This window comes from Anticarsia gemmatalis, chromosome 20 (genome assembly GCF_050436995.1).
Source record: "Anticarsia gemmatalis isolate Benzon Research Colony breed Stoneville strain chromosome 20, ilAntGemm2 primary, whole genome shotgun sequence".
Classification (NCBI taxonomy): Eukaryota; Metazoa; Arthropoda; class Insecta; order Lepidoptera; family Erebidae; genus Anticarsia; species Anticarsia gemmatalis.
In genome coordinates, this window is record NC_134764.1 from 5,649,840 (window position 1) to 5,671,184 (window position 21,345).

General features: G+C 34.5%; 2 protein-coding genes across 6 annotated transcripts in view; both read right to left on the reverse strand.

The window, feature by feature from the left end:
• Positions 1–1,744, reverse strand: part of LOC142981935 (carboxypeptidase D-like) — a 31,887-nt gene extending 30,143 nt beyond the window's left edge. For both annotated transcript variants that reach the window (XM_076128101.1, XM_076128100.1), the window contains exon 1: positions 1,090–1,744. In XM_076128101.1, the coding sequence (XP_075984216.1) occupies positions 1,090–1,536 (447 nt within the window). In that variant the 5' untranslated portion in view covers positions 1,537–1,744. The remainder of the gene's footprint in view (positions 1–1,089) is intronic.
• Positions 1,745–2,498: 754 nt separating this feature from the next.
• Positions 2,499–21,345, reverse strand: part of rho-4 (rhomboid-4) — a 31,867-nt gene continuing 13,020 nt past the window's right edge. Inside the window, exons 3-7 of one of the 4 annotated variants that reach the window (XM_076128085.1) lie at positions 20,452–20,493; positions 9,521–9,725; positions 7,825–8,038; positions 7,140–7,290; positions 2,499–6,702 (exon numbers count right to left, since the gene is read on the reverse strand). In XM_076128085.1, the coding sequence (XP_075984200.1) occupies positions 6,551–6,702; positions 7,140–7,290; positions 7,825–8,038; positions 9,521–9,725; positions 20,452–20,493 (764 nt within the window). In that variant the 3' untranslated portion in view covers positions 2,499–6,550. Of the gene's footprint in view, positions 6,703–7,139; positions 7,291–7,824; positions 8,039–9,520; positions 9,756–11,158; positions 11,696–20,451; positions 20,494–21,345 lie in introns of those variants that run through there. The other 3 variants (XM_076128084.1, XM_076128087.1, XM_076128086.1) reach the window with 3 other exon arrangements.

Consider the following 21,345-nt stretch of genomic DNA (forward strand, 5'->3'; position numbering starts at 1 on the left):
TTTTATTTACCTGCTAATATAGAAAGAGAAATCTTTGGACAATAAATACTTTAATGTCTGAGATTGGAGTTGGCGACACAAAAATAACACAATAGTCATCTTTTTTTAAGTCGCTAGAAATGTATAAATGTAAGTAACTATGGCATAAACCCACCAAATTTTTAAATGGTTAAGATAACAATGTTTACTACAAATCATTGTTGTTAAATAAGTTTACGGTATAAAGGTCAAGTAGCAGGAGTAAATTCCCAGAGATACAATACATACCTACAATTTTGGGGAAGAACATACTAAGATGCAAGTATTAAATAAATGCATGGTGGACTCAAGACCTAACCCCTCCCCCTCATTTGGGAGGAGACCCTTGCCCTGCAGTGGGACAGTCATAGGGCATAACAAAAAAATCTATCCTAAGGATCATTATATACCCTTACCCTGTACTTTACAGAATTATACCTACTTGTTATTATTATGAAGTGGAATATGTGTCAATGATTTACTAATACACAACAAGTTAGGAGTGGTTCTGTGACCGAAGACTAACCATACAAGTGATGTTATCTGATTAGATATACATACACATAATACATAGATACAATACCTTATTATACCTACTTATAGTTTAACAACATTAGTGTGTTGGTCACATATATAACAATTTAAATACAAATCAAAATATTAATTTTAAATCATACACCGATATGGTATAGATCTTGTGATTGCTTAGATATTTAACAATCATGATTTTGATATAAGTATAATGATTAATGATTATTAGAAGTCTGTCTGATTCATAAGAATTTTATTTGCATAATAATATAATATTTGAGGAAAAATTAATTGTGATTTGAGGACAATATAAAGGAACAAATTATGAGGAACTATTCTACAAAATTAGTCACAGGATATATTTTATAATTAAATCAAATAGAGTCCAATATGACTACATTGAGGAAACAATAAATTGCCAGTTAAGCTCTTGTTTAAGTACACTTTTACTAATTATGTAATTGTAACAAAACCAGTTGTTGGTCACATGGGCCACAACTTGTTCCAACATACCTAATAAGAATGTAATAAGTTTCTTACCTCACTGCTTGCATATCCATCAGGGTTCAGTGAAGGCATCAGGTGTATGTCCGTCGTGTTGAGAAGCTTCGTCACACGCTCGTCTTTACCGTAGTTCGCGAGGAAATACTCTGCCAAGTAGATCATGAGCTGCCGACCCACAGACTCGTCTCCGTGCATGTTAGCCACATATTTAAACGACGGCCTCTCATAATGAGGCTCTTTCACATCCTCAGTCATCTGCAGAACTAGTAGTTCTCGTCCTTCTACCGACTTTCCTATAGAATAAGACTTCACAAGATCCGGATACTTTGTCTCCCATTTGTCCGTCAACTTGACCAAATCCTCGTAACTGGTATACTTAGGCGACACAAGAAACTCCTCCACATTCTCCTCCAAAGATCGCGTCGCACAATGATCAATTAAAACAGAAAATAACACAAATAAACACGTGTGGAGGAGTAGCATGTTTGGTCCTAAAACAGGGCACAGTCATGTGCCCGTGGGGATGTACCGATTATAAACTGTATGACGAGGTAAACACTACTTTATCGCTATAAACATGGCAAGCGGTATAGCGATTAAACTGAACTTAATTAGAACAAATGATAAGAACGGCAACAATAGGTATTTGTGCGGTACCGTGACAGCTGACGCATTGCACTCGATGTGGGAGACTGGGAGACTCGATAATGAAAGTACCGGGGCTGCCAGCGTAAGATTTCATTTTTTCCTAATTTATTCGAATGTATAATTTAAACTGATTGTATTATTTGATAGGTATTTTTCAAATAAATTTTAACTGAATTTCGGCAATAGTATAATATTTTTAATGGCAAAACAAAAGAAGGTTTCTGTAGGTTTCTTGACCTCCTAAAACTTTTTCAACTTGATCAGAGTTAAAACTATTTGAAATTGGAACATGCAGTGATAAAAATAGTGCCCAAAAATAACCCTACATTTATTTTACTCACAATTTAATAAAATACATACATGTAATAAATTTAACCCATTAAAAATGTATCTTTGTTTAGGCTGGTATTATTAATTTACACTCAAAGATGTGTTTGACGTGTCGTTTGTTACGTTCCGTTTCACGTGTGAATTTATACGGTACTTTGTCCATGATTGTTTGAGAACAGTTTAGAAACCCGTAGATCGGATTATATTTTTACTTATAGAAAAATGTTATATAAAATATGGAAAATACATTCTTCTTAATATCACGCCTGTTATGTTTCAAAGGTTAAGTATACACAAACGTTAATCGCCAGATAATGGGCACATTTCTTAATTTCGAACAACTATTGAAAAATGTTGTGATATAAATTAGAAAGGACCAATAGCATTGTATGATCAGTAGTCAGTTACACTAACGATTAAGACTATTTTTCATGAGGGGTAAATTGGCAAAATAAATACAACAAAACTAAAATAACGCAGTTTATTATCTGCATTCATTCCTGCCATTTAAAAACATAATCAATTACAACAAGATTTAAATTTTTTGTGCAAATAAAACAATAGGTACACATGTAACACAGGAACTTATTCTAACAAATTCACTTAGAAATAAACACTCCTGTTTGAGAATGTAAAAATAATCTCTAGTTAATCCTTAGAAGTGTTGCTACTGACTTACACCGGCCATTACACAACTGCTTAAAATATTGAAGACTTTATTATTTATTATTAAAATATAAGTTGTCCATTAGACTTGCTACACACATATTAGGGCCGGCACGTTCGGTTCGGTAGAATTAGCCTAGAATTCGGCGCGGCGATGTAATTGATGAGATGATGAGTAGATGTCGAGGGACATATTTTCTCCTCAACATTCTTCTACACATATTCGATTTTACCACCGGCTGGGCCGATTAATGCCGACTCAAACATGTGTGTAGCAAGTTTTACTTTTAAAATAATTAAAGCTTATACATATAAAAATAACTGTTTTCAAAGTACCTATGTAGAGATTACAGATAAAAAAATTTGTTCTTGCACCATTGATCCACAATTACATTTATTCTTATATTAATAAATACGAAATAAAACTATGATGAACACAACAAAAACTCTTTGTATGTAAAACTTCGATATGTTCTATTTATATTGTAATGGCAAGTACAGTGCAGTGGAAGAATGGCAAAACTAAATGTCTATTGGCGATGCTAGCGCTTAGCGGCGAGTAGAGGAACTAAAAGTAGCAGTTGAGCAAAAATAAACGATTGTAATTTTTTTGGGTTATGTCATTTGCCAATGAAAACCAGGCTTGGTATTTAGCAAAAATATATAATTTAGACTTTCAAAGCTTTAGACTTTTGACTAGTCTCTTAATTACCAATTTTAATAATTTCAGCAAATATACTAAAACATGAAAAACAGCGACACAGTTGAATTTTACATCTTAATAATAACATACGAACACTGTACTATATTATATTAGAAGTATAAATGCATAGAAACTAGGAAGTATGCTACTATACATTTATAAATAAGGCACACACGACTGTTAACACGGCGACTGCTGCAACATCATTATAACTGCTATTTTATAAAAAAACATTCTTTATATGTAATATTGTGTATAAAGTTTATATTATAACGGTGAATACAGATTCACGCAATATAACGATTGACAGATACATTACAGAACTTTTCAGGACTTTTTCTGAAATGCATACCAAAAAGTGTATAAACAGATGTATGTATAGATGCTACATTGCGTTAATCTGTCACAGTATTTTACCCGTTAGAAACATGTTTACTAGAAATTCTAGACGTTTCAATGTTCCATAATAATATTTATATTTCTCTGTAGTATTTGTATATCAGTATGAAATCAGTCTAACTATGATGAGGTCGCTTTAAAATTTGTGCGTATATCTTTACGAAAATAGCTCATTAACTAATTTGCGCGAAAAAGTATCTTCATCTACATACAAAAGGAACAATTCCCGTGAACATTTATAAAAGCTTTTGTCTCTTTCTTTTAATCTGTTTAGCATAAGCTAGAAAGAGAGAGAACATACTCTTAAAAGTAGCTTTATATTTGATTATTCTCTGGCTTCTGGTCTATTGATATTCTATAACATTAGCTGAAGTAAATAAATTCTAATTTCGTATTTTATTAATAGTACTAAAAAGCTTATACAAAAATATTATGATAATATGTCTTTAATATTTACACGCAAGAAACAAATGACGTATATGTAGCTACATTTATTGAGAGAATACAAAAACACATCTATTTTAGGAGAGCTCCAAATAACATCACTGGATACGATGACCACATTAAACCAACCCTAGTCTATCAAAGAATATTGTCTTTAGTACAAAAAATTATAGGATTCATATTGTTTTAGACAGACACCATACAAGATAGCGATAAAAGACAGTCGCTCCTTGTAAAATACTGGTATTCAGTTGCATCCGGTGAGACTGGAAGCCGACACCAGCATAGTTGGGAGGAAGGCTAGGCACCTGATGGCGTTTAATTTTAACATAATTGAAGGTCTAGGGGCGGCCTTATGCGAACAATCAACATTTTTTCATATACGTTACGTACTCGTATACGTAACGCCTACGTATACTTTTAAACCTGTAACTATTTTCTTTTATAGGACCAGTAATTCTCAAATATGCGTGCAAATATAACTTAAAATCTAATATCGTTTCTATGGCAACATTAGGGACGGCACAGCAACAATACTGCTATAACACAATACCAGCCAGTGTCACTACTTATAGACAAGTGTCGGTTATCCTATCCACTAGATAAAATGACAGCAATCACAAAAAAAGCTGTCAATATTTTTCGTGATAAGCTAACCGAAACTTATTCAGAAGCTATGATTCCAGCCGTTAAATCATTCCCCTATAAAACACATTACACATTTAAAATAGTTTATAAGCTTCCAAAATATAAGCTAAATCGTTTTGTTATTTATGTTCTTAACTGACACAAGGCTTTCTATTCGTTTGTATATTTCATTACCCTATTTTTTATTAAAGACGATCAAAAATATTGTAGTACGTACATTTTTGTGATAATTCGCCATCAAATATCTCTGTAAACGTTGCAGTGAATAAACGCCGCAATACTTCACAATTCATACAAAAACCAATCACTCTTAACCAAAGCTACAAATACTGACATAATACCATGCAATAACTGTTCTGTTACAATTTATACTCCAAACTTCTTCTCGACTACAATTCACAAATGTTCAGATGCAATATTTCCGTAGGCTTGCTCTCTTCCTACGCTGACGACGGTGGAACATACGTGTATAATGTGAAAGCCAAACTATTTGAACACAAGTTGCTATATTAGAAAGCAAACAGAACGTAGACTCAGAAGACTCTCGGTTGATTGTTTTATCAATCGTGCGATCGATAGAACAGTACGCAAATGCCCACGCTGTAGCTCCCTAAAATACTTTCTAACGGGATTAATAAATTGTTCACTAAGATGTCCAAGTTGTTTGACGTCAATCTTTTACGATTTCTATAGGACACTGCAAAGCGACGCTGACTAGCCAACGCTGCTTCTGTGTGATATGAGACCGACGTAAGCAACCAATGTCAGCGTAGGAGAAAACGAATCCTTACTCAAGCATCTTATTCTTTTATTACTAGTAGCTTTCAATAAATCCTTCTTTATAAAACACATTGACATACATAAGGCACAATGTGTAAGGAAGGTTGTAAAGCATTTAAAATACATCTCTTATAAAAATATGAGCAGAATAGAACATTTATATTAAAATAGTTGCTGCACACTAAAGCCATAGGAATAACCCAAGTGATATTTTTCATAGTAATAACGATAAAATCTTACTTTATCTATATTATGTAGCTATTTTAATAGTAAGAGAATTGACTTATTTTCAATGGGGCGAAAGGTTACAAGATTGTTCCAAAAATATCACTTTTTCAAACAGTTATTATGCAAAGTTTCACTAAATATAAACGACTTAGTATAATGTACGTAATATTGTAAAAATACGTCCCTTATTATAAACGAACACGAACATTTCCGAAGCTAGCCGAAGCCTATTACGATCACACGAAGCCATCCATATCAGGTACCCTAGATAAGATTTGAGTATACTGTTGATGAGCCAAAGCGTGCGAATACTTAGGCATTATAAATTCCAACCAATGTATGGAGAAAAAAATCTACAAGTTTTCTTAATAGTTATGAAATAAATTGCCAGTTAGAAAACTCTGTTACAATATTTAATTTTTTTTTTACTGTATCTAGTACTATTTTTATAAATAGGTAGGTTCCACATTTCGCCAACATAATGTGTTAACAGACATATTGTTATTTACTAGACTAAGAAAACACCACTGTTGAAGAGAATTTGATAGTTTGTAAAACGGCTAATATCGCACGGTTCGGCTTCAAACATGCAATTTACTCAAAATCTTAGAGAACAGAATAAATAAAAGCTTATGACCTATGTATTAAAGCTCATTGTTGCTTGAACCGCTCAGTCCAGAAGATGTTGGCGAGGATGCCGCCAATCATCAGTGACATGTAGATCACCACTGCCGCCCACCATAACCGCTTCTCCCATGTTCTCTTCTCTAGGTTTCTGAGAACACCAATGCCTACGAGTAGACCTGAAAGAAAAGAAAGAACACAATAAATTTTAACTGCACCCCACACTGATAATAATTCTAAGTACAAATGAAGGTAAACGTATCTTGTATTTTTCTTTATTAGTTATAAGTTATCTTAAGCCAATAATAGTTATAAGTTTCTTATAAATGGCACATTTTTACATGCACTTGAACATGTTAAGATACGATAGGTATAAGTGTAGAAAGACCGGAATGTTTAAAGAGTCCATGGTTTACAGTCAGTCAAACAGCGCAGACAGCAGAACACTAACTTAATAAAAAAATATCCATTGTAGGTCATAAAGACAGCATTAAGAACTCAATTGAGTGTATACTGTAAAATTTACGCTAATATGAAAGTCCAAGGCTAGTGCTATGAGGAGCCCCGACTTCTGCACTCTTGTAATCTATGAGGGGACGAAGGAACATATTCTTACCGGCTACTGCGCCGGCCAAATGCGCGACATATCCAATGTTCTGTTCTAGATGTCGCCAGTAGCGGTCATACACCGCCGTGCCGATGTCCACTGCGGCCAGTAAGACGAACACCAGCAGCTGGATGATCGCGAACTCCATCTCTGACCAGTTCTGGAAACATGATCAAACAAAATAAGTAAGAGGACGCACAAAATAATGAAATGTTACTAATAATGAGAGAAGTACTCGTAAGTTTAACTCCTTACTGTCCCAAGACAAGAGCTTTCTTCTGGAATGAGGGAGGGGCTAGGTCTTGTTTCCACTTAGCTGTCCAAGTGCGGGTTGAAGACTTACTTCTTAATAATAACACAATGAAATTAACGTTTTTAAACTCTCGCGACTAGTACACATAATATTATAATGCAACGGGTCTTAAAATCAAAATAAGGTATCCTAACCTTTAATTTTCAATCGCCTTTAAGACCCGTTGCATTATAATATTATGAACACAATGAAATGTATGATTTAGTGTATAGATAGACCAGTAACTATTCCAACAATAGATACAGGTTTCCTTGGGACAGAATAACAAATCTTGGTTTATAAGTGCAGATGACGACCTACACATCTTTTGAAAATAGGCTCCTCAAATCGAACACTATTCCGCTATCATACAATTATAAACTTTCAAGAACAAAATCTTACCATAATGATAGTAGCAATATGAGCTGCGATCAGCGCATATACACCTCCCGAAGCTCCAGCAAGATACACCTTAGGGTCTGTCAAGCTGGTTGCGAGGGAACCAGCGGCCACTCCAGCGAGGTAGACCAGGACCACACGCCACCATCGATGTACCATCTCTAAAGGCACACCGAGGAACAACTGGACTAGTAAGTTTACTACTAAGTGCACCACACTGGAAAAAAAGGAAAGATTGTTTTATAGGTAACACATTTTGTTTGCTGAAATAGTGTATCTTATTTTAGAAATCAAAATGTAATTATTTATTCATATAGGTCAAATGTTGACACCTATGATAATCGTTACTATTACTGGATCTACCACTAGCTCGGAAAGGGGGTAGAGCCTTATGAGAAGAGCTAACAAAAACTCACCAATTATTTTAAACATCAATCTGGTGATTTGCTCTACTGTAAACATTGTGTAAATAAAAGAGTCCTCTATTAGTGTTATAGATAAAAGAGTACGCCCACATGATTTAGAGTACAAAACACTATTTAAGAGTACTCTTAAATACAGTTTAGCCGAAATATTCTAAATTTTGGAGCTGCGTTGTTTTTTCTTTCCTATTTTTGAGCGATTTTATTCAATAATCCAAGAAAATTCCCTCTAATTCCCTTTTCAAATAATGTCAAGATAATTGTTATTTACTACCAACTTTCTGCTAAGTACCTAATTCATTAATATTGTAAAAGATCGATCACTATTTCTTCGTGACTGGTCCACAATAGTTACATTTAATATTATGTTCAGTAAGATACTAGTATAAACTTGACCATCTCATTATCAGCTCAAGGTGAATCGTAGGATAAACATTTACATGGTATTAAACCTATGATGCAGTAAGGTATCAATTATTAGGCTTGCTAAATAGATATTCAAGCGGTAAAACGAAATATGTGTAGACGAAAGGTTAAGAAAAATTCCGTTGTTAGACCATTGTATTACTTATGTTCACAAATAAATTTATAAATTGATTGGTTGATTGTTTTTCAAAGTTTTAACCTAATTGTGACGTTTCAACTCGAAGGAACTACCCGATTGGCATAGAACAAGTGCAATAATTGCTTAGAGTCGATTTTGTTGTTCGATAAATACTGCCGAACCGAACACGTGTAGCAGAATACGTGCAGCAAGCCTTACACACATATGGGTTCACAACATCATACATTCTCCACATGTAAGAAACGTGACAGTTTTTCTCGTACTCGACTATTAACCTCACCGTCCTTAATGGATGTGGATGATGGTCTTTAATTCTTACGTAACGAAGTAAACAAGGCATTAACAGGAAGCTAGCACTAAAATTGTTATTGGTCCATAAATGTTCGGCGTTTAGGCAATGACGATTGAGTGGGCGAGGTTCAAAGACAAAGACTATTCTTGTGGAGTTTAGATGTATAATTGTGTATCTATCGTCTACAAATGAATTTTGGAAGGAATGCTTTATTCAGCTTTAGTACACAAAACACATCTGATCAAAAAGATAACCACCTTCCAGAGTTTTTCAAAGACTTTCAAATCGGTCGCAGATTGTCCGACCTATGCTACAATCAACAAGTAACATTTTATCAGACTCTAATAAGTAACCTCTAATACCTTAAAGGACATAAGGAGTTTAAATAAGTTTTAAGTAAGTTAATTGGTATCTACTCACCCAACGTGCACCAGCATATACGTAATAAATCTCCAGGCCTCCTGCCTCTTGTGGGGATTGTAGATGAACAGTTTCGCGATCGTTCCATTGGCTTGCGTGTTCCCTTCAGCAGCATCGTAGCAGAACAACACGATTTCCACCAGGGAGATCAGGATCATGCAGATGGCGGGCGGCCAGCAGCTGTACTGGTCCTCGTATGTGCCGTCTGAGTATGTGAAGATAGTTTTGCTACGGCCTGGGTAACGTAACGTACAAAGACGAATGGGATCGAAGGAGTATGGGACATGGATAAAAAGACGGGTAAAATTCATCGTTTTCGGGAGTTTCATTTTGTTTATTGTGCCATATTTCGTTACATTAAATGGCAGTTTGTTTCAGGTCACAATCCAGGTTATTTGTGGCCAGTTATAATTAGAATGTGGTTAAATATGCCAACAAAGGGAATAGAAATAGAGCACGCAACGACCGAGTGACAGCCATTAGAATTGCGACAGCACTCGCGGGGTGTATTAACCAATTAAGGAGATGTGTTGCGTTAAAAGGGCAAATTGTATTTAATTGGATTGCCACCAGTTTTGTTCGGATATTCCGACATTTCACATAAAAAAAAGGATTATTGAGTTATATTTCAAATATAAACATTTTGTTTTTAATGTTTTATGGTTTAAGGTTTGGGAAAGACAAAACAAAAACAGAGGAGGGAAAAAAACACAGAAAAGATTTTGTTAGTCATTTGCATTCACTCTTAAAACTAAAGTTAGTTACTATGCATTTAGTATGCACTTGCCCAACAGGATCTGCATTTCAATATTAATCGTTGATAGCTAATCTTATCTTACGTTACATAAAATTCTAGGAATTTATCTTGAAGGTATTATGTCTCGTTACAGAGTATAATATAAACAAATATGAGACCGATTAATATCAAGTGCAAATGTAAGAATTTCATCGATAATGACATTGCTTACCAACTAATTACATTGATTAATTAAACGAGTTATGAATCAATATAATTTATTATGCAACTTGTGACAACATGAATGCCGATTATTTTTTTATTTTTCTCTTTAATTACAACACGAGATAGATAAATAAGTAAAGAAAACTCTTAATTGCGTAGAAGGCATGATTACTACTATCGGTAAGATGCATTAAATATTCTACTGCATAACAGTCAAGTTATTTTAATGTACAATCGGCATCAATGTCAAATTATATTGGTAAACAACAACAACATGCAATGTTACCTAAATGTATATACATAGCTTTATTTGCTCTGTAAGCCGACACCATGAGCCCATAGCCTTGACTTCCACATACAATAATGATACATTCTAAAGCCAGCATCTGAACCGTGATTAGGAACAAGGACGGTACAGTCCTAGCGTATGTATGAGCGTTAATGCGAAAAATCTACAAGCCAGTGAACTGATTATGAGGCGATAATTGTTAGTGAAAGTGTGAGAATAAACTGTGACTTGTATTTATGTGAATTTATTTAGAATAATTTTGTAAAGAAATGCGAACTTAAAAGCGTTTTTTAATATATTTTAAGAGTTGTAACTATTCTACATCAATTTAAGCTAATTTTAGTACTATCTAAAGTGCGTTTAGTTCTTTATTAATAAGTAAACATACCAAAATATTCAACAACTTGTTTAATATACCCCAAAGTCTTATTCCACGAATATTTGGACACGGTAAAATCATGGGATTGTTCACTTAAAACTTCATAGTTACACTTATTAGTGCGTTTGCACATTCTGTGCCACATTTTCGGCCACTACACTGTCACTATAGATTAGAAATGATTGTCAAGTCATTAAAACTACATTTTTACGAAGTAATTAGACAACAACCACTTTTCTAATTAAGCATAGTAAATTGGTACACTAAATTAAGCTAGTTTATTTGTCTCTTTAGTAGAATGTCGGGAAGTAACAATATTTATTTACAAAACAGTGCAAGGAGGTCGCACAAACGTGCACCTGGTCGCGATGATTGTCACTTACTATGGATAAACCTTTGAGCTGCTAGCTTGGTCCATGTTATGCACGGATGATTGTGACGTCAGGACTCAATGGACCACCGGCTTTATCGCACAAGTGGACAGTTTATGAGGAACTGTATGTGTAAAGTTCCAGACATATTTTTATGATCAGCCGACGGGAGGATGATTTCAGTTTGGCTTGGACGGAAGCTATGATGGAATAATTCTTAATTTATTGAGCGCTGTTGTACTTTAGGGTATATTTATTATGGAGTAGATGGTTAGTGTAGAGAGGACCCATTCGTCTTATAGCTATTTTATTGTCAGTTCTCTTTATCGATAAACCACAAGTACTTATTTCCTTCTTTAACGCTTGAATCAGGATTATGACTCGTGCTAAAAATTGCATAACAATCGAGCAGTGACTGTCATTATGTCCTTTTTTCCCCAAAGGTTTCTTTAACAACTGAGTCAGAGCAATAAAATTAGAACCGTAAAATCCCCTATTTAATTGAAAATTCAAAACGACGGCCACTAAGGACGTGAAGGTTTTTCCTTAGCTTGTCTAGGAGGAAAGTTGTATAAAAAACGTAATTAGAAATAACCTTCAGCTCGACAATATACAATATAATTTACCTGAATGTTCAGATATGACAATAATCTCTCCGATTGTGAATCATATAAATATGCGCACCAGTCTATATCATTTTCCTGTTAAACTAATGAATGGATTACTTTACTAGACGACGACTTTACCAGACATTAAAGCTATTTTATAAAGAGGTTTTTTAAATTTTCGTCCTGCTACTTTTTTATCCCATTATTGTCCCACTGCTAGGGAGAGGGCTTTTCTATTGTTTCAGTTATTAAGAAAATAGCTTCAAGTGTTGCAGAGAAGCTATTAAAAATGGACTGGGTTTTTTGATTTGCCTAGCCTATTACTAGCAGTATTTGACAACCCTGTCAATGACAATGAGTTGAATGACCGCTGTCTACGTGAATACCCTTAAATAAATGCACCGATTGTGTTTTTCCTTTTGTATATTATTATGATGCAAACTACGCAATTCGAAACCGTACACGATCGATTGAATGTTAGACACGTTGGTATCCATAATCTCGATATGAATTGGTATACTTCAAATTGTTTGCCTAAATACGTTAATACATCTATACTAATATTATAAAGCTGAAGAGTTTGTTTGTTTGAACGCGCTAATCTCAGGAATAATACATAACATCACGCTTGTTATACCCCAAGGTGTAGGCAGAGGAGTAAGAAATACTCCCGCGTTTGACAATATTAGCCTCAAGTAATAGAGGGCGAGCTTATTGCCATATACCTGGACATTACTAAACTCTAGACTATTGTTGTGAATAACATAAATTAGAAATAAGACTATTAACGTTTTGTCCCGCCTGGGAATGGAACCCAGGATCTTCTGATTAAGTCCGATACACCACCGACCGAGCTACAGAGGCAGTCAAAAAACCACTCGGTACACAAATGATATTAAGAGAATAGACTCGGTTGTGCTGTATCGAGGCCACTGACGTTTTTCTCAGAATAATCTGCGGTTAAACAATATGACAATAAAATAATTTATTATTGTTTCGGTTCTTTAATGACGGTTTTTCCTTGGGATAAGGAGTTACTTACGCATAAAACGCACGTCACTAAGGCTATTAGGGACAAACAATTAGGAACGTTTTATCTTTGAAGACGTCAAATGAAGACATCTATTTACAAGACTGGAGTAGTATTTACATTTCCGGTCCTTACGTGTATCTACACATTAAATAATTTGATTACCTTAACGAAAAAAGATAGCAATTAATCGTGGAGATTTTGCCATTGTGGATCGATCCATTGATCAATCCGGCTAGGTAGAGCTGATCAAACCAAACATTTTATTAGGACGTTACGTCATTAAAAGATGCTGTAAGTTAAAGTCTGGCATTATTATAATGCAAATGATTCTTGAATAAACGTGTGCGGGGAATGCCTAGTGATAACTAGGCATTCCCCGCGTCTGCTGACTCATAAAACCACAAACAAGATACAAAACGCCTACAAAAATGAATCGACGAGAAGCAACTTTACTATGAGAGGTCTTAGAATACCTACAGGCTTTAACTTGCCTGGCAGTTTGAGTCAAACAGTAGGTGCTAATTTGGTACTAGTATTAATTCGTTTAGTTGCAGAAATTGACAAAATAATTCTAATACACCAATTTGTATTCTTGAGCTAGCTAGCTAATATGCAGAGGTATCTTAACAATAATTTTCTGTACATAGTATGCTAGTAATAGGATTCACTGCATATGCAGCGTACGATTTATATGTAGCTTATGTACGATTTGATGACTGGACTGATAGCAAAGGTTGAGGCTACGACCCTGTCGCACAGTCATTGACAAAATAATGAGTTTGGATTACGTATCCATCAAATTTCCCTCGACGTTATAAAAATAAGTTATGTGACAATGACTCACTCACCAATCCTCAAACCTGAAGGTCTGAATCATTGTCATCGATCCCTGGTGAGTGAGTCATAAGTAAATACTTAAAGCATTATTAAAATTGGGGTAATTTCGTTTGCATTGATATAAATAAGACTAGGATTTAGAATGTTTTGTAATAAAGACTTGTCGTTTAGGTTCCAACAATGTTCAAATTTGTTAATAGAGAGTTTGCCTGCTTACTAAACTATTATGACGTACGCTGAAAAATCTCGATTCAAAGTTTTTAGCAAATAATAAGATACCATTTTGTCGCAAAAATCTGTAGTTATTAGTATAGTTTTCAACGGGAGCCACCCCGAAGATGAGAGATCTACCAATTGACAATATACATATATTGTCATATATGTATGCATTTCAATGCAATACTACTTTGACTATGTATTAGTTCATTAGATCTAACGAAAAAGAACAGCTAAACATAAAATAACACGTTTGATGAAAACGATCAATTTATGTAAGTAACTGATTGTAAACAGTTGGCTGATTACATGGAAGCGAAACATTGACGGATTAAAATAATAGACTAGGAAGAGCGGTCATTCTTCATAATATTTATTGGTATAATGGTTACGAATGAAACTGAAAAGTTATACAATAAAGTTCATATCCTCGTGCCGTGGAATGTGGCTCACGGCAGCCGAACAATGAATGTCCTACTTCATGCCTACTTTACGTAATTATACTGAAGACGAATTACCGCTTCCTTGATACCGAATAAACATTGAAACTATGCACGTCTCTCTCTGATACAGGCTGAAGAAAAAGAACCGACTGCTTTTTGCTATATATTGCTATATATTGGTACTGCTTTAGGAACTTTGCTGAACGGAGACCAGACTCAGTAGAATCGTTATGTTTTCAGAGTGATCCATTGATATAGCTATTCATTTAGAGTTATATTTATATTTTACTACAGGCGAGGCTGGTTAGCTGGTGACAGATTGGACACCACACGATGGACATCGTTGTCGAGGCCGACCGCGACGCAGGTGGCATGATGATATACGGCATTTGCGGGTCCATCGTGGCGGTGCTTGGCACAGAACAGACAGGTTTAAAAGGGATGAGGAGAGGCTTTTGCCCAGCAGTGGGACACATAAGGGTCTAATAAAAAAAATAAAAGAAGGTGTAGGATAGGCAGAGACAAAATATTTTTTAGACAAAAGTGTGTAGTCGTTGCTGTACATAAAGTATGTTTCGGTTTTCGATTCTCGACCACAGCGTAAATATTTATACCCTATAGTGAAGTTATATTGTTTACTTCTGTAGTGTAACTACTCATAAACAAGGGGAATGGAATGTTTAACAAAACATTTTACCTACGTGTAGGTGACTCAGTCTGAGTGGCTCTTGTATTCAATCGTATCGGTCTTGTATTGGACGCTTGTGAACGAATGTTGAAGACATCTTCTATTATAAATACTTGGCCATGTTTTGAGGGACGACGAGTTTGATGGTCTACGAATAAAATTGGATTTTACTTTTGGAAACTATGTTTTACTCTTTTAACTCTATATCTTTAAAGCAAGGAGATGTTTTATACAAACTGACTCAAATATCTACTACGACAAATATCAGCCTATGAACAGAGTTCAGAGGAGTATCGTGTCAAAACCCAGCTAACTGGGTTGTGGGGGTCTGATAGGCTCGCTGCATATAAAATACTGGTATTCAGCTGCTTCTCGTAAGACTGCAAGCCGACTCCAGAGTAAAGCTAGACTGATGATAATGGACAAAGAGATCAGGAACTTTCGATGCAATTTAATTGAGATCGTTTACTCATTAAAGAGTTTATATGTTATGTCCTTGAACATTTTAATCTTTAGGTGTAACAAAGGCGCTAATTATAAAACATACCTACAAAACCGATTGATACCAGAATTCTGATGATTAATAATCTCTGATATCCACTAATATTTGATAATAGAAGTTTATATACGTTATTTTTATATCGGTTCTATTTTGGTATAATTTTTTCACGTTACCAAGTGCCAAGAATTAGCATAAATATGTTCTTGTAAGATCTAGTTTTAATTAGAATAATAAATTCATTAATTCACTGGCGTCTGTCTATTACATAGTCAATTGATACGGCTCGTTCGCTTCATCAACAGAATACGCAAAAAATTAAATGTGACATTGAGTACGTGCTAATTTTGGAGGACTCTGATGTTGTTTACTCATAATATTATATGTACGGTATGGCATATTAACGTTTACATTGCTGAATAGCTTCATGATATATTCTGTTTATTTCATTTCGGTATGAATGGTACAAGATCTTAATAAAACAAATATGTACATGTACAATGTTACATGCAAAATTTTCCCTGACATTAAAATAAGAATGTAAATCTTTATATATATAATTCTTCTGTAAGTGTGTATGTCACTGAACTTCTCTTAAACGACTGGATTGATTTTGATGAAAGGGGATCTGAGAATGGTTTAGATCCACAATTTTGTCCGCTGGACAATGTTTTTTTAATTAATTTTTAATTTATTAGACAGGACAACGTCTGTCGGGTCCGCTAGTAAGTATATATGTAAATTCTGAGTCTGATCTGGTAGTTATTAACGGTCTCGACATAACTATGGTTGCCAACTTTTTCTACCAAGAAATAAAGTATATTCAAGTCTATGGAGAATATTGAACAGTTTTTTAGAAAAATTATGTTCTATAAATAATGACTTCTAAATACGTCTTAGTACTTAACGTAAATTACACTTCGATGATATAATATATCGTGAGTAACAAATAATAAACACAAGGTCTAGATAATTTAATCACTGGATAAGATATGGAGCGAAGTGTGCATTTTTATCGCATGAACTTAACGTACCTAGTGCCTATTGATCACACCCGACATGTCCTTATCACTAATCATACAAGGAGTCATTGAGAAGGCAAGTTTCATGTTACGTAGGATGTGATTCAAATTATATGAAATGCTGAAACTTTTCCGGAATTAATTTTGTACTAACCTGTTGAACAGTAACAGATTTAGTATTAGTTCTGGCTAACTAGGGATTATTTTTAACTAGCTGACCCGCGCAACTTCGCTTGCGTCCAATATGAGGGAATGGGTGAAATTTTGGTACTCTGCTCCTTTTGGTCGTAGCGTGAAGATATGCCTATGTCCTTTCCCGGGTATCAAAATATTTCCATACCAAATTTCATACAAATTGGTTTAGTAGTTTAGGCGTGATTGGATAAGTAAATAAGTATGGATAATCAGTCAATACAACAGCAGAAAGATCAAAGCGTTAATGTAAATGGGGAAGCTTCCTTCACATATTTTGAGTGGGTAAGTATAGTATAGAGTATAACCAAATACTTTTGAAAAGAGTGGCCGTAATTTTCTTGCTGTCTCTTCTCATAAGGCTCTACCCTTTTCCGAGCTAGTAGTAGTTTCAGTAATTGTAACGACTATCATTGGTGTCAATATTTGACCTTAATTAATAAATGCTTCGATTTATTTTTCTTTTAGTCCAAAGTCTAGCACTTTTACTGACTGTAACTGATGAAAGATCAGAGTAATATAATGATCGAATAATTTTTAACAACGTTTAATAAATTACGTATGTCTACAAAGTATTTATAATTTTACGATGGGGTTTATCGTTATCAGCGATATGTAGAGATAAGAGAATAACATACCTATTGATGTTATCAATATGTTAGTTAAACCGAAGGACGTAGTCTAGGACTTCTCATGTTAGTTTATTACTCATACAAGGACCACGCTTCAGTATCGGCCGCGATATAAAACTTAGGATGGATGTTAAGTGATTACGAATGCACGAAATATGAACCCCTATAAACGGAAAAGTAGCTCTGATTTTTTGTCTTTCCCTTCTTCAGGGCTACACCACAAAAGCGATTTGGGTGAAATGTTGTAGGATAGTTTAAAATCCGAATAGGACATTAAATAGATTTTATCCCGGAAATTCCACGGGAACGCAGACGGAGCCGCGGGCAAGAATTAACAATGGAAAAATCTCAAATCAATATATTATTATGTTCAACGTAGAGTAGGTAATAAGTAATTCAGTTTAGTTACAGAATAAATAAAAATACAATGTATAAGTACTAAAACAATGTCCTATTTGTAGTACAGATGTAGGCAGGAGGTAGCAGTAGAATACAGGTGTGAAATTATCGTGTGACACATACTTTTAATGCCTGTGTGTAAATGTGTATTAGGATCTAAAAGATAAGCTATTTTACTTTATTATAAGATTAAGATAGCCTTTGCTTACTAATTGATTAGATACCTAAACAGTCGTAAAATCAAATGAAAAACGTCTTACTTCAAAGTTTAAGCTTATGTTTATGATGTAATATCAATATCCATACTAATATTATAAATGCGAAAGTAACTCTGTCTGTCTGTCTGTCTGTCTGTCTGTCTGTCTGCTACTCAATCACGCCTAAACTACTGAACCAATTTGCATGAAATTTGGTATGGAGATATTTTGATACCCGAGAAAGGACATAGGCTACTTTTTACCCCGGGAAAACAACGCATTTCCCAGGAAAATTCAGAAAATTCAACGAAGTCGCGAAAAGTCAATATTATAATGACATTGAATTAACAAAATTCCGTTGCCATGGCAACTGTTTTAATGGCGGATATGCCTTAGCGCGACTTCGTTATACGTACGTACGTTATTCGTGAAAAAAAGCATATTTTATATCATCACGCTACGACCAATAGGAGCAGAGTAGGTAACCGTAAAAAGTGTTACAAAAACATGGAAAATTCTGACCCATTCTCTCTTATGTGACGCAAGCGAAGTTGCGCGGGTCAGCTAGTTTCATATATTTATCTGTCCATTGTATTTTTTATCTCGTTCTTACTATTAACCGTATAGGGTTTTTACGTGTTTTTCTCAAGTTAAGTGCCAATCAACCTGATAAAGGTTTCCTGAAACGATAGATTGTGATACGTTTCAGCAAAAAAACTATTGTATTATTAATGTATCTTACTCATAAACAACTATAAAACTGCAATACTGCTTAAGTCGTTTCTTTAACTGTCATTTTGTTCAAATCTTGAACTGGAATAAATTTCGCCAAGTATTTATATTAAACTTGCATGGAATTCTGGGCTGGTTTTTATTAACAAACAGTGCTCGACGCAACACATAAATTCAGAACGACCAGTTAACGAAATGTTTAAAAAGCTCTAAACTTAATTAATTTGTCAAAAGAGGGAGATTAGTCCTATTAGGGCCGACATTTTATTACCCAATTAGACTCACGATAAACACCCATTTCAGGGGTCAATAAGCCACAAATGCACATAACAACGAGGAAAAGGTTTCTCCATTTTCCTATCTCAAATTGTAAGTGCATGAAGTCAAGGCAATCGTATGTTTACTTCATTATATGAAGTATTGTCACGTACTATGCGATAGTAGTAATAAATAATAATGAACCATGTGCTACTGTTTAAAATAATAAGACCTTCGGGTGATGGTTTTGACGATTGTACTACTCTGTGTCATGGTAAAATGGTATAAAATTTCATATCCTCATATTGTGTGTGTTTTTTTTATTTCGAAGGGATATTAACAATTATGGTACCTGTCTCGCCATTGTTGTTACAGTGGATAGCTGTGGTGTAGAATGTTATGAGTCAATAGTAAAAATCGACTTGTATCGACTAGTTAATGTTGATAAACGGATTTGGTATGTTTCCGAAACCTATTGCAACTATGATCATTACTTAATTAAGAAATAATAGAAATGGTATCAAAACATTGATATTGAGTAAATTTGTACCTATAAACAAATATTAGGTATGGAATTTCCTACCTAAATTCTAAAGGACGAACAATTAACGAAACAAACATAAAATGGCCCAATGAATTTGGAATGAATTTTGAGCGAAATTCAACAGGACGTCCATTGATGTTGAAATAACGCACAGTTCGAACATACATACGTTTAACACAAAATTTAATATTGATGTTATACATCAATATTATGAAGCAGGACTAAGGTCCTGCTTCATAATATAAGCACTTGACATACAAACTTAAATAGCGATTCGTTAAGCCTTAATAAGGGTATAATTTATCATACACTAACCCCCGGTTTCAGAGGTACTTACGTTTAGCGGTAGTTTATCTATTCAATAGCGTTTAAACTCATATAAAAAACACTATTAAAAAGATAAACTACCGCTAAATGTACTCAGAAACCGGGCATTAGATAATTAGGTCCAATGCTCTCTTTACCTAACAGGGCCAAAGAACACACACATTTTTGTAGTATACAATACAAGATCCGTGCCTCAAGATTACTTGACTTAAAGCAACGTATGTATGTTCAATCACAAAAATGATAAGCCTGATCGATGTGACATAGACGATGAAAGTAAAAAAAAAAACAAAAATAAAAGTACCGGTATCTGCTGGGGGCACAGCTCTGAACCCAGACCACCTGTCTGTAGTGAGAAAATTAGTAATTATCATCATACAACACGCATACGTGTTAATTGAGTTAGAAGACTAGATAACATACACCTGCGTAGCGTTTCTACAGCACACATTTAAAACAGCTTTATCTATGCACTTTTTAATTAAGTTTTTCTGTTTATAATATTTTACAGCCTCTTTTGCACCAGTGTTTCAGTTTCATTTTAACTAACTGCAGTAGTTTGAATAGTAAATGTAATTAATAACACCTACAACTTATACAAATTCAAATAGTAAACTACTAACCCTTGCCCTCAGTATCGCATTTTGCAAATGGATTAGAATCTCATCTATTCTTTTATTCTACAATACCACGTTTACCATTAAGTGTGAGGACTTATCCCTTTACAACTAATATTTCAGCATCTGACCCACATTTCAGGATATTTGGTATCGATAGGTAATATAATTAATGTAAGAAGAAAGAATCGCTCTGGAAGAAGAGTCAATGAAGAAATGTTAGTTAAGACTTGAACTTATTTACTACTCCACGCATTAATTGGATGCTCTTTGTATAAAGAATGATTGAATTAGGAGTGAAAAATCCCGATTAGACCTCAAAAAAGAAGAATAGTGGAATTCAAGTGAAGAAAGAATTAATAGGAAATGAAAATCTGTGATTCCGACCCATTTGCAAAATGAGATTCCTGATTAGTACCCGCATCTTCCAGTGAATGAAAATAAAGTGCTATATTCCTTCATGCTTCAGTGCACGCTAATTTGTATGACATTTAGGTTGGTGACAAACACAGACACTCGTATAATAGAAGTACGGTTAGAAATAAGTGCTAACCAGTGAAATCTAGGTCGAAAACATGTCT